The 14,485-nt window shown below is 43.6% G+C and overlaps 1 protein-coding gene across 1 annotated transcript in view; it reads left to right on the top strand.

The window, feature by feature from the left end:
* The window catches only part of RAB3B (RAB3B, member RAS oncogene family), a 73,171-nt gene extending 62,590 nt beyond the window's left edge, over window positions 1-10,581 (top strand). The window contains exons 4-5 of the mRNA XM_077278143.1: window positions 3,109-3,233; window positions 9,955-10,581. Of these exons, the coding sequence (XP_077134258.1) occupies window positions 3,109-3,233; window positions 9,955-10,142 (313 nt within the window). The 3' untranslated portion in view covers window positions 10,143-10,581. The remainder of the gene's footprint in view (window positions 1-3,108; window positions 3,234-9,954) is intronic.
* The last annotated feature ends 3,904 nt before the right edge of the window (window positions 10,582-14,485 follow it).

The following is a 14,485-nucleotide window of genomic DNA, read 5'->3' as shown; positions in this document are numbered from 1 at the left end:
GAAAAAAAGTTTTTTAATGAAATAAAACAATATACACAGTTTTGCCATCTTTATTAGTCTGCCGTTCCAAGCGAAGCTCTCAGTCTCCTGAAATAAAAATAATAAACCAACACAAATACTCCCTGTTGCGTTGTAGTCCAATATAACAAGTGTCCCACGCAGTAATCCATATCTGGGGGAGATAAAGTTTACAACCGAGAGCGCTGCTAAGGCCTCTTTCACATTTCCGTCGGCCCGACATACCGATGGACGTAGTGCACAATATAGGCAGCAGATGCAGTTTTTAGACGCATCCGTTGCCCATTATGAGTTCTGGGGAGGAGGGTGTGGAGTTCCGGCCACGCATGCGCAGTCGGAAATGTCGGTTCCGACGGACGAAAAAACGTTACATTTTTTTCGTCACAACGGGCCGCAAAATCACGACGCATCCGTTGCACGACGGATGCGACGTGTGCCCATACGTCGCAATGCATCGCTAATGCAAGTCTATGGAGAAAAAATGCATCCTGTGGGCAACTTTGCAGGATGCGTTTTTTCTCCAAAACGACGCATTGCGGCATTGGCCAAACGACGGAAGTGTGAAAGAGGCTCCCGGCTGTGAAATACTGGGGAATGAGGAGATGCTCCCGGCGCTTGCTTCAGTGACCAGGGGTGATGTCACCGGGCCTGCGCTCCCTCACAGCCTGGCCTGAGGTAACCTCTGAACCGTGTGAAAATGCCAGTGAAGAGGTTACCGACGGTAATCTAGCTATTCTATCTATCTAGCTATCCATTCTATCTATCTACAGGAAGATTTTTTTTTTCTCTGTGTGCACTCAACTTTATTGGCATGCACAAAGAGAAAAAAGAAATGCATGAAAAAAACACACCAAAAACGCAATGAAAAACGCACCATAAAATGCACCTGAACCTGCATTTTTGGCGCAGCTTCTTTCCTGTCAAGAAGATCAGGTTTTGCTGCTGAAAAAAAAGCAGCAAAACGCCCTGTGTGAACTTACTCTATGGGTCCGTGACGATATCTGACTGCATTCGGATGCCGTGCATGTGCTGTCCATTTTTCACTGACTGATGGACATAAAAAGCTGGAGAAACCTTTCTCCTTGGTTTCTCCTTCTTCTTTCTATTTTCTTCTTTCTCTTGTCGTCTTCGTCTTTCTCCTTTTCACTCCATCCTTTCTCTCTCTCTCTCTCTCTCTCTCTTTCTTTCTTTTTCTTTCTCATTTTCCCTTTGCCTTCTGTCGCCTTTTCCCTTTGCTTTCTTTCTCCTTTTCCCTTCTCTTTCTTTCTCCTTTCCCCTTCTCCTTCTTTCTCCTTTTCCCTTCTCCTTCTTTTCCCTTCTCCTTCTTTTCCCTTCTCCTTCTTTTCCCTTCTCCTTCTTTTCCCTTCTCCTTCTTTTCCCTTCTCCTTCTTTTCCCTTCTCCTTCTTTTCCCTTCTCCTTCTTTTCCCTTCTCCTTCTTTTCCCTTCTCCTTCTTTTCCCTTCTCCTTCTTTTCCCTTCTCCTTCTTTTCCCTTCTCCTTCTTTTCCCTTCTCCTTCTTTTCCCTTCTCCTTCTTTCTCCTTTATCCTTCTCCTTCTTTCTCCTTTATCCTTCTCCTTCCTTCTCCTTTATCCTTCTCCTTCTTTCTCCTTTATCCTTCTCCTTCTTTCTCCTTTATCCTTCTCCTTCTTTCTCCTTTATCCTTCTCCTTCTTTCTCCTTTATCCTTCTCCTTCTTTCTCCTTTTTCCTTTTCCTTCTTTCTCCTTTTCCTTTCACCTCCTTCTTTCTCCTTTTCCCTTCTCCTTCTTTTCCCTTCTCCTTCTTTCTCCTTCTTTCTCCTTTATCCTTCTCCTTCTTTCTCCTTTTTCCTTCTTTCTCCTTTTCCTTTCTCCTCCTTCTTTCTCCTTTTCCTTTCTCCTTCTAAGCGCTAAGCTTATCAAATTATTAAGTACCTCATGGCTTATTTCCCTACATTGTCTTGGTCCCTTCAACGCTTTGTGTTCGGTGCAATAACCACAAAAAAAGTGATAGTGGCAGCCGCATATTTACATCAGTGGTGAGTCCGCATATACAGCACCAACAGCACTGGAACAGGAGCCTGTTGGGTGTTATTTTCCCGAGGTCAGAAGCCTCCTGTAATCCCTGGCTGAGAACAGGATTTTAGAGTCCCGTTTTTTTTTGTATCCACAGTGGGGGTCCCAGTACTTTTACTCACCACAAGATTCTGATCACACCTTTTTATCAGTGTTAAACATACGATTCCTGTGCATATTGTAGATGTATCCATATTGCAGGAGCGGATATTGACGGCCCAGGGCCCCTGTGCAGGACTTGTCTGGGGCCACCCCATCCGTCCTGCACACACTCATGCATGTTGATATTAACCTTACAAATACTCTCATAAACCTAAACTATGCATATACACATTTACACATTGCACAAATATAGAAAATACTAAATATATTTTCCTGCAATTTCTACCAAAGAATGCAAAAAAAAAACAAACTAAACAAATTAGGGCAGCAATATACTGCAAGTTTGTAATTGAATCCTTTTTCTGATAGAAATGTTGGTGATGTACTCAAGACTTTGTTCCACCATCTAACATTTCTAGCCATAAATGATGATGTTTACATTTTATTTTAAAGAGTGATGTCCCATCTCCATAGACTGACACTGTCAGCCGGCTTTGTAGATACAAGCTGTTTTGCAATTTACTGCTTATTAAAATTTTCAACCGATCTTGAGATATTACCACTGTTTGTTTAAAACTCGTTGTCTTGGAGACCGACCACCACTGCTGTCTCACTTGTAGGCACCATGTGGGATTAGGAGGGAATTGCACTCTCCAGCAAGACCACCAGCTTCAAAATGATGCTTAGAAGCTCAATAAAAAAAACTTGCAAGCACTGTGTGCAGGTTCAGCTGTCTAGCAGCAGTGGTCGGTTTCCAAGGCAATGAGCTGTAAACAGAAGAACAAAATGCTAATATCTCAAGAACGGCTGAAAATTGTAATAACGAGTAAACTGCAATTCTTTTGCAAATCTGAAACCCAGATTTAAATGCCAAATTAAAGGAATTTTCTATAGTCCCTTGTTTATTAAATTTGTTTTATTCTTTGTTTTATTAGGGCTACACAGATAAAGACTTACTCCTGGGACAACGCACAAGTCATATTGGTGGGAAATAAATGTGATATGGAGGAAGAGCGGGTGATAGCGACTGAAAAAGGGAGGCACCTTGCGGATCAGCTCGGTATGTTCTATGCTGCAGCACCCCCAGCTGGGAACAAGATGCATTACAGTCTGTTATTGCCGAAAATATCTCTTGTGCAGTGCATTGGCGTCAGTCTGCAGGTGCTTTTTTGCACATGAAAAAAATCTAAAAATGAAAATGGAAAAATATGAAAATGATTTAAAAATAAAATAAAATGGCCATTATTTATAAAGCACGATCCGATACATGGATCCCTATATATTAGGGCCAATGTCATAGGACTCTTAAGTTACTTTATAGGAGATCTTATAAATCATGAATTTTCCAGGCATAGATTTAGATATCACCCAGTATATATATGTACATAGCCACATTTAGTAGAATATATACATTAGAATTTTGTAATATATGATTTAATGTTCTAAAATATATATATATATATATATATATATATATATATATATATATATATATATTACAGTGTGTGTGTGTGTGTGTGTGTGTGTATATATATATATATATATATATATATATATATATATATATATATATATATATATATATATATATATATATATATATATACATACATGTATATTGTATATGAAAATAATTATATGATTTGCAATTTTAATTTATATATGTGTATGTAATATATATATATTAGAACATTAAATTATACACTCTACTTAAAGTGGCTAAGGGGTTTGAGAACATACAATGAGGTGTGATGTTACTGCTACATCCCTCATACACACCAACCTTTACAACAATAGATGCTGAGCATTTTTTACCCTATTCATCATTTTGCATTTTTTAAGTCCCTTTTATTTATTTTTTTTGTCTTGTGGTATTCGTCCACTTGTTTTTGCTCCAGATTGTTCAATATGACGGTTCACAAATTTTTGGGGGAAAATAAAAAATGTTCTTTATTTTTTGTTAACTTTTTTTGTACTTGCTTAGTTGCATGTTTTGCTAAAATATTGTAATTTTTGTGTAAACATTTCAGATCTATTTTAAAACAAATAGTGGTCGATGAATCAGCTAATAACATCTAGAAACTCCAAATCCCATCCAAAATTGCAATTCTGGGGGGAAAAAAACACACACCTGTGAAAGAAATATCAAATATATTCTTTTAATTTGTGCCTTATTTAAAGTCTAAGGTGCAAATTGAAAAACACCAAAGAGATTCAATAATGAATCTGTCCCTCTTGGCTTTTTAGGACCACGGCCGATAACTAAAGCGGAGTGTTACATAATGCACTTTTCTTGGCTTTTCAAGGCTACATCTGTCCCTTTAAATCCACAAATATCCGTTGATTTTGTATGTTTGCTGTAATTCTTCTATTTTCTTTTTCTAGACAACCAGAATTTATATTGCACTCCCACTGACTTTTGCTCCATAAAAAAGTGAGGCGTCCTAGAGACAAGTTTTCCAAAGTTGATAGTCGCCATAAACTAACGTTATTTCCATTAAGTTCCATTGCAGAACTCTACGCTGCAAATGTTCCACTGCTGTTGGAAAAGTTCTAGTCATCCCATTTAATAGGGCGACAAATGAACTTGTGTGGTGCCTGACTGAGTCCTGCCGTGATTGGTTTCCTTTCAGAGTGATTATTACAGGGTTGATGCCTCATGTCCCCACATCATCCTCTTCCGCTCGCTATGATCAGCAGTTGAGGACAATGGCAGCTGATGGCTTAGTATAGAAGTTACAAGCTCTGAGTCAGCTGAAAACTCCGGCTCTTCATTCTGATCCTTCCAGTTGATTGTGTGCATTGTGCCAATGCTCTATAGAAGATCACAGTCATCAATCTGCATTGTAACACTCTGTATCCAGCAGCACCGACCCATACCGTACATTGGGGAGGCCAGTGCTGCATACCGGCACCTTACAACATGTTACACATCCAGACATAGACATTAAATGGCAGGGGCATTCATAGAAATCATGGGGCCCCATAACAAAAGTCCTAATTGCCACCCCCCCCAAAACAAAAAAAATAAATTCAGGGGCACAGAAGAGCATATACTACAATTTTGCAGTACTTACAAAGTAATTTTGTCCCTATTGAATCCATTTAGCGTTCCCACACTGTATAATGGCCCCCCACGTAGTCCTACAGACAGTATAATGGCCCCCACACAACCCTCCACACAGTATAATGGTCCCTCATAGCACTCAATGATGGCCCCAAAAAAAGCCCTCTACATAATATGATGGCTCCACAAATATCCCTCTACATAGTATGATGGCCCCACAAATAGCCCTCTACATAGTATGATGGCCCCACAAATAGCCCTTTACATAGTATGATGGTCTACAAATAGTCCTCTAGTATGATGGCTCCACAAATAATCATCTACATAGTATGATGGCTCCACAAATAATCATCTACAAAGTATGACGGCCCCATAAATAGTCCTCTACATAGTATGATGACCCCAAAAATAGCCCTTTACATAGTATGATAGCCCCACAAATAATCCTCTACATACATAGTATGATGGCCCTACAACCAGTTCTCTATATAGTGTGATGGACCACCCATAGCACTCCACATAGTATGATGGCCCCATAAATAGTCCTCTACATAGTATGATGGCACACCATAGCACTCCACACAGTATTATGGCCCCACAAATAGTCCTCCACATAGTATGACCCCACAAAAGGCATCCTCGTAGTATAATGGCCACCACAAAAAAAAAAATCCCCATTCTCCCTCTTCTCTAGTCGCTTGTGGTCCGTCACGATGTAATGATGTCCTCCCATCGGCCGCGCTGACATCAGACGTGCAGGAAAAGTGATGAGGGAGAAAACGTCAGCTGATGACTCGCTCCTCCATCATTGATTTCAGCTGTATCTGTATTCAGAATGTAGATACAGTTTAAAGTCAGGCCGGCCCCGGGGCCCCCCTGGACTCACGGTCCCATAACGGCCGTGTGGTCTACTGCTAGGCTGGCTACTGTTGAAGAGTTATTTCCAACATGGAAAGTGATCATCTATCTACAGGATATAAGGAATAACTTTCTGACCAGTGGAAGTCTTGCAACCGGGACCACCGCTGATCCCAAGAAAAGGGCTCTGAGATATTCCATTCATTCTCTATGGGACCGCTGAAGATTCTTAAATGGCCACCAGACGGTTATCCCGGCAACTGACCAACCTGAAATGCAGCAGCAGCATTTCTCTGATCTCTATCCCTTCAATTTTATCTTTTCATTACCCTTTTACTGGGACCTAGTACACATTTATTAATATCTCCTAACCATGATGTCATCCTACCTTTACCTATATGGGGGGAATGGGAACTGCTGTGACTTGTAGGACGTACTAACCATCCACATTGGGTCTGTATGTTCTGCAGATGCCGTAGGCCCTCTTCTCTCTTCTCTCTTCCATATCCAGTAAAAATCTGACTGCCAGAAGCAAATGCTCTAAATTGGCCTCGGTACAAGGTTCTCTTTTTCGAGGGCTCTACTGTGACTTTTTGTAGCACTAATTAATTTTCTAGCACTTGAGCTACAGCTATAGTACACGAATGACATAGTTGTGTGCCACCTCGTTGACTGCAGCTGTCACTCAATAATATAACAGCGTTATTCCCAACATTGAAAATCATATCCTAGCCACATGATGGGCAATAACTTTCTGATTGATTGAGGTCTTTCTGCTTAGAACCCCCCCCCAAAAAAAAAAAAACAAGGCTCTAAAACGTTTGGTCAGAATGGAAAGGTGTCCACGCATGCACTGCACAGAGCATTCTTTTTTTCTAGGGCTTGCAGAAGAAAGCCAAATGCAGCAATTCAGAGCCCGGTTCTTAGGATCAGTGAGGGAATTTCAGAGCCCCGTTCTTGGGATCAGTGAGGGCATTTCAGAGCTCCGTTCTTGGGATCAGTGAGGGCATTTCAGAGCTCCGTTCTTGGGATCAGTGAGGGCATTTCTTTGCCCCGTTCTTGGGATCAGTGAGGGCATTTCAGAGCTCCGTTCTTGGGATCAGTGAGGGCAGTAAGACCCGAACCGATCAGAAGGTTATCACCTATGCCGGAATAACCCATGTAAAATCAGTAGCTAGTGATGAGCGAGTATACTCGTTTTTTCTTGAGCACACTTGGGTGATCTGAGTATTTGTAACTGCTCGGAGATTTAGTTTTTATTGCCTCAGCTGCATGATTTACAGCTGATAGACAGCTTGAATACATGTGGGGATTCCCTAGCAACCAGGCGCAACCCCCACATGTACTCAGTCTGGCTAGCAGCCGTAAAGCATGCAGCTTCTTCAACAAAAACTAAATCTCCGAGCAGTTACAAATACTCGGAGACAACCCGAGCGTATTCGAGAAAACCCGAGCAACGAGTACACTCGCTCATCTATCAGTAGCCTTTCAAAGTTCACCACACAAGCAGTAACTCCATTTTAAAATCAAAGTAAATAGCATGTGGTGTTACTACACAGCACACTACTACCACGTCTGAACGCAGCCTAAAGGCCCCGTCTCACATAGCGAGATCGCTAGCGAGATCGCTGCTGAGTCACAAGTTTTGTGACGCAACAGCGACCTCAGTAGCGATCTCGCTATGTGTGACACGTACCAGCGATCAGGCCCTTGCTGTGAGATCGCTGGTCGTGTCGGAATGGCCTGGACCTTTTTTTGGTCGTTGAGGTCCCGCTGACATCGCTGAATCGGTGTGTGTGACACCGATCCAGCGATGTCTTCACTGGTAACCAGGGTAAACATCGGGTTACTAAGCGCAGGGCCGCGCTTAGTAACCCGATGTTTACCCTGGTTACCAGCGTAAATGTAAAAAAAACCAAACAGTACATACTCACCATCTGATGTCCATCAGGTCCCTTGCCGTCTGCTTCCCACACTGACTGAGCGCCGCAAAGTGAAAGTACAGCACAGCGGTGACGTCACCGCTGCGCTCTGCTCTCACTGTACGGCGGCACTCAGTCAGAGCAGGAAGCGGACGGCAAGGGACCTGACGGACATCAGATGGTGTTTGGTTTTTTTTGGTAACCAGGGTAAACATCGGGTTACTAAGCGCGGCCCTGCACTTAGTAACCCGATGTTTACCCTGGTTACCCGGGTGCTGCAGGGGGACTTCGGCATCGTTGAAGACAGTTTCAACGATGCCGAAGTCGTTCCCCTGATCGTTGGTCGCTGGAGAGAGCTGTCTGTGTGACAGCTCCCCAGCGACTTACCAACGATCACGGCCAGGTCGTATCGCTGGTCGTGATCGTTGGTAAATCGCTATGTGTGACGGGGCCTTTAGTCTTTATCTGGATACAGGCAGAAGTGAATCCTTGCCATGCACAGACTGTAATGAATAATCTAATCCATTAACCTTGGCATTTTACAGTCCTGTCATTTGCAAGCCTGCCACACTGACTCTCTGTAGACATGGATCTGCTTAGTCACTGGATGGAGGAATATATTTTCCTATTAACGACTTAAATCCTAAATGACAGTTTGATTACGAGCAGGAAAGAGGTTTGCCTGCAGCTGTACAAACACGAGATGAGGTTTAATTACAAAAAATGAATATATTTATTTATTTCTAGAATTAAAATCTTGATCTTTTTAAATGTTTTATTTTATTTTTACCTTTTTTATAAAGTTAAACTACTTTCGGGACTCAGAAATTTGGGGTATTAATTTTAATTTTGGCTATAAGGTAGATTTTAAAAGTAGTCGGTCACCAACAAAATTAAAATCAAACCAAATTAGGGGACCCCTATACAAATCGGACACGTAGCACTGATTTTTCTCATTTCATTTTACATAGCCAATCATTTTTTCTTTAAGTAACTGAAGGCTCCTCGGTGCACCCTTGGCGAGGCCAAGAGCTCAGTGCACCATTCTGCCCTCCCCATTGCAATCCTCCACACATCCCAATGTGGTATTGACAGCACTTGCTTTGGCGCCCTGCCTGAATTAAATCCTGAGCCCCGCACACACTGACACTGCGGGAGCCGAGAGCCCACTGTGTAAGTGCATGGGTACTCTCCTTCCTCTCTCCTGTTTGCCCCCTGCAGTGTCAGAGTGGGCACACTCTCATCTCCCTCTTCTGTCGGCATCGGCCGCTTGCTACTCTGTGATCCCTTGTGCAGCGAGCAACTGCTGAAGGCGGAGAAGTCATGCCTAGGCTGACCCTGTGTGCTCTTGGCACCCGCAGTGTCAGTGGGTTCATGGATGAGGATTCAATTAAGGCTTCAAAGTGAGTGATGTCACTCCCCATAGGGGGACTTGTAATTGAGATGGTGGAATGGTGCAGTGAGTCTTTGGCCACACCAAGGGTGCGCCGAGGAGCCCTCATCCAAGTTTTCCAATAGATGATGGCAACCTTACAAGATCTTCAAAACTGTGAGCAATTTAATAAGGAAAGTCGTAAAGAAGTAAGATTATGGGTGGGGGCTATATGTTGATTCTGGCCACAACACAGGTTGCATGGCCAAAGATCGCTCTGTTTAAGTGCTACTTTGCAGAACCATGACCCCTAGGGTACAGAGACAAGCAAGTTGCAAAAACCCAATTGGTTCTGACATTTTTGCAATTTTTCAGCACAGTACCCTAAGGGTCACAATGCAACTCGATCCACCTGTAGTATGCTACGATGTTGCAGCCACGTGGACAAAGTCGCCATCTAGCCTTAGTCTACACAAAAAGCGTGAAAGCTGTATGAATGCTGCTCTGGAGTGCGAGACCACGTGACATGGTAATTCATTTATATTTTATCATCGTTTAATAGGGTTTGAATTTTTCGAAGCAAGCGCCAAGGAGAACATACAGGTGAAGCAGGTCTTTGAGCGGCTTGTGGATATCATCTGTGAAAAGATGTCGGAGAGTCTGGACAACGAGCAATCAGCAGCCACCGGTGCGAAAAACCTGCGCTTTACAGACTCTGATGTCCCCATGCAACAAAAATGTTCATGTTAATCCATTCGTCCTGGAGCAACCGGTGCTGCCCGAACTGTACGCCATCTTACCAATTCCACTTGCCGTTTGGTAAAACGTTGCCAGTCTGTGCCGGGAATAAGATGTCATCGACCACTACTCAAACCATTATTGGCCACCTCATGTTCCCGGATACAATGGCTGGAATCTGATTCCATAAACCCGAATATCTGCCTCGGAGTGACGTAACTGACCTATAAGTAGTAACGATGGGAGACCCTCTTAATACGTAATTGTATGGGAAAGTGACTACAGTCCTGTGTGTGCTGTCATTTTGTGAACCAGACTTAGTTTTTTGAAACACTTGTGCTTTTATGACCGATGTGTAACATTGTGCGCAGTTTTTTAAATGTCATAGAAATGTACATATATAAATATATTTCCATCTGCCGACAATAAAGTTATTTGTTAGAAAGTGAAACTTGTTTTTTTCTCTTCTTATATTGGAAAAATAATACATTTTGTTGCTTCTTCTCCAATTAAGTTTACAATGAAAATATCAGAAAATTACCTGGTGTTTACATTTTTGTTTATATCATATTTATTTAAAAAATAAATAAAATTCATTATCCTGCAATTTTCACAGTGGCCACTGGGGCTATGTTAGACTAATATTTCCTACTAGATGGTGGCCCGATTCTAACGCATCGGGTATTCTAGAATATGTATGCGTATAGCAGCCACATAGTATATAGCACAGGCCACGTAGTATATAGGAGCCATGTAGTATATAGCAGACAAATACTACGTGGCCTGTACTATATACTATGTGGCTGCTATATACATACATATTGTTGAATAGCCGATGCGTTCATACAGGCCACGCAGTATATAACAGTGGCCACGCAGTATATAACACAGCCCAAACAGTATATAACACAGCCCACGTACTATATAACACAGCCCACGCAGTATATAGCAGCCACGCAGTATATAACACAGGCGACGTAGTATATAGCACAGGCCACGCAGTACATAACACAGGGCACGTAGTATATAGCACAGCCCATGCAGTATATAACACTGCCCATGTAGTATATAGCAGCCACGCAGTATATAACACAGCCCACGTAGTATTTGGCAGTGTGGGCACCATATCCCTGTTAAAAAAAATAAAATAATTAAAATAAAAAATAGTTATATACTCACCCGCTGGGATCCAGTGAAGCTCTGGCGATGCGTGCGCGGCTGCCGCCATCTTCCGTTCCCAGGATGCATTGCGAAATTACCCAGATGACTTAGTGGTCTCGCGAGACCGCTAAGTCTTCTGGGTAATTTTGCAATGCATCTCTGGGAACGGAAGATGGCGGCAGGCGTGAGCGCATCGTCGAACGACGGAAGGTGAGAATAGCAGGTTTTTTTTTATTATTTTTAACATTAGATCTTTTTACTATTGATGCTGCATAGGCAGCATCAATAGTCAAAAGTTGGGGACACACAGGGTTTATAGCAGCGGTAACGGAGTGCGCTACCCGCAACATAACGCGGTCCGTTACCGCTGGCATTAACCCTGTGTGAGCGGTGACCGGAGGGGATTATGGAGCGGGCGCCAGGCACTGACTGCAGGAGAGTAGGGAGAGACTAATCGGACTGTGCCCGTCGTTGATTGGTCGCGGCAGCCATGACAGGCAGCAGGCGAGACCAATCAGCGACGCGGGATTTCCGTGACGGAAGTTGCTGACAGAAAGATGGAAGTACCCCTTAGACAATTATATATAGATTTTTTTGAGAAGAGTTTTCAGCAGGCTCATTACCAGCAGAGGCAGGATAACAATGACAGGTAACAGCTGATAACACCGGATACAACAATGACAATAGGTGATATCACAGCAGACCCTGCTGACTCCTTTCACAATTACCTTTTTCATGCGCTCACTACATGCATCAATACAAAAGATAGGATCCAGAGTCTGTTCGTTGCATGTACATGTGGATTTCCTGAAACAGAAATATTTGCTTTGCCCCGGGTTTTTTCAGACTTCAACTTCCTAATTTTTATTTGTAAGAAATATTGTGATATGGAAAAAAACTGCTAAAATTAAAAAAAAGAAAAGTTTAAAGGGACCATGTCACCAGATTGTTCACATATAGAGCAGGGCCAACACCTGTAAGCCCCCATTAAAGCATTCTAGAGTGCTGTATATGTCCCCAATCTGCTCTCTATAAAACAAAACTGGCTTTCATTGTACTCTTCTACAACACGGTCCGGTGGGCTCCTCTGGTCTCGGTCTAGCTCCTCCGTTCTTCTTGCGATCGCTATCCTCCTGATGACGCGTTCTACATCATCCTCAGTGTCCACGGCATCTTGCTCCTACAGAGGCACAGAGAGAGGTCTGTGCAGGAGCGTGATGCAGAGGACACTGTGTGGATGACACAGGACTAGTGATGAGCTCATGTGCTCTGATATGGTGTTATATCAGCATGCTCATGTGCTAACCAAGTGTTTTCGGCGTGCTCGAAAAACATGTTCGAGTGAGTCTCCACGGCTGCAAGTCTCATGGCTTTTTGACAGACGCAACACATTCAGGTGCGGGGACTCGAACATAATATTCAAGAACGCTGAAAACACTCAGAACCCTAGTGACTTATCTGGAGCACAGATAACACCTTATCGAAGCACGTTCGCTCATATCTACGTAGGAAGCATCATCCACACTAAGCAAAAAGAAATGCGATCATAAGAGGCACCGGACAAAGATCAGAGACGCCCATCAAACCGGACCACCCTGTAGGTGAGGTTAATAAAAGCTGTTTTATGGGGAGTGGATTGGGGGACATATACATAGTATTCTAGAATGCTGTAACGGGGGGCTTACAGGTGCTGGCCCTACTTTAAAGGTCAAAAATCTGCAAATCCTGAATGTGTGCACATGCCCTTTAACACTAAGAGTATGTGCACACATGCAGGATTTGCAGTACGAAAACCTGCTGCAAATTCTGATGTGTTTGCAGGAAAAACTGTGTGAAATGTGTTTTTGATGCCATCTTTTTGTTAGAATGGGTGAAAAACGTTGACCGGTTTTTAGCTGTCAGTCACCTGCAGTGGCTGGCGACACTGAGGACTAGGGGCGGAGTCGGACTAGTCTGGTCTCTGGCAGTGGTGTCAGCAGCATCAATCATGTGGCAGCTTCCATATAATATAGCTGCAAACAGACCAACTGTATAACAGCTTCTCTTATGGGAAGGTTTCTACAACATTGTGGAGTCTGTGGGAATTTCAGCCGCTTCATCCAGAAGATCATCTGTGAGGCCAGACCCTGATGTTGGCGGGAGGCCGGGCTCACAATCTACATTCATAGTGTTGGATGGAGCTGAGGTTCGGGCTCTGTGCAGTCATGTTCTTCCATGTCAAGCTTCCTCCATCCATGAATTTATGAATCTTTTGCACTGGGCACAGTCATGGGGCTTCCCCAAACTGTTCCCCCATAGCTGAAGCTACAATTGTCTCCTAAGGGAGGACTAAGATTTCCCATCACTGGAACTAAGGTGCTGAGGCCGAGCCCTGATAACAGCCCATAGCATTAGCTCTCCTCTACCAAACTGTACAGGGGCACAATGAAGTCGGGGTAAAGTTCTCCTGGCATCATCAAACCCAGACCCCTCCACCAAATAGAGAAGTGTGATCCATCACTGCACAGAACACGTTTCCTCCAGAGTCCAGTGGTGGAGGCTTTACACCACTCCATCTGACACTCGGCATTGTGCTTGGTGATGTAAGGCTGCATGCAGCTGCTCGGCCATGAAGCTCCTGTCAAATGCGCAGTACACTACTACACTGATGAACAGCTGTGTCTGCTACATACTGGTCACATAGTGGGCGCCACTGGGAAGAACTGGGCACGCAGAGTGTCACACCCATATGATAGTGATATCCTCTCCTAAAGAAAGGCCAGAACCAGCTAATTAGTGGACAGTCCCTTTAAGACCTCTACGTGCTACAGAGATCACTAGATGTGGTGACTGACACGTGAAAAGACTGCTGCTAAAAGCAGCCAATCACAGGCCACAGGCTCACAGCGCTGTATCACTGCGCTGTCAATGAGGAAAAGGCAGCTTTTCTTCTAGGATCGACGTAGTGTTATAAATCTGCCCGAACACAGATCCAATCCAACCGTTCCGATCAGACTGACTCCTGACTGACTCCGGACTGACTCCTGACTGACTCCTGACTGACTACTCCAGCCTCCCACGTGCTCTGCCTCCACAGCCACAAACTTCCTGAATAACTTCACAACCTGGCAACAAGGAGCCCTCTGATTGGTCAACTACAGAGAGCTCCGCCCCTCTGCTGCTCTCTCCAAGTACACAGGCGAGACGAGGGGCAC

The sequence above is a fragment of the Ranitomeya variabilis genome, chromosome 8 (genome assembly GCF_051348905.1).
Source record: "Ranitomeya variabilis isolate aRanVar5 chromosome 8, aRanVar5.hap1, whole genome shotgun sequence".
Lineage (NCBI taxonomy): Eukaryota > Metazoa > Chordata > Amphibia > Anura > Dendrobatidae > Ranitomeya > Ranitomeya variabilis.
The sequence above is the reverse complement of the archived record's forward strand: the minus strand, read 5'-3'. Positions and strand labels throughout refer to the sequence as shown.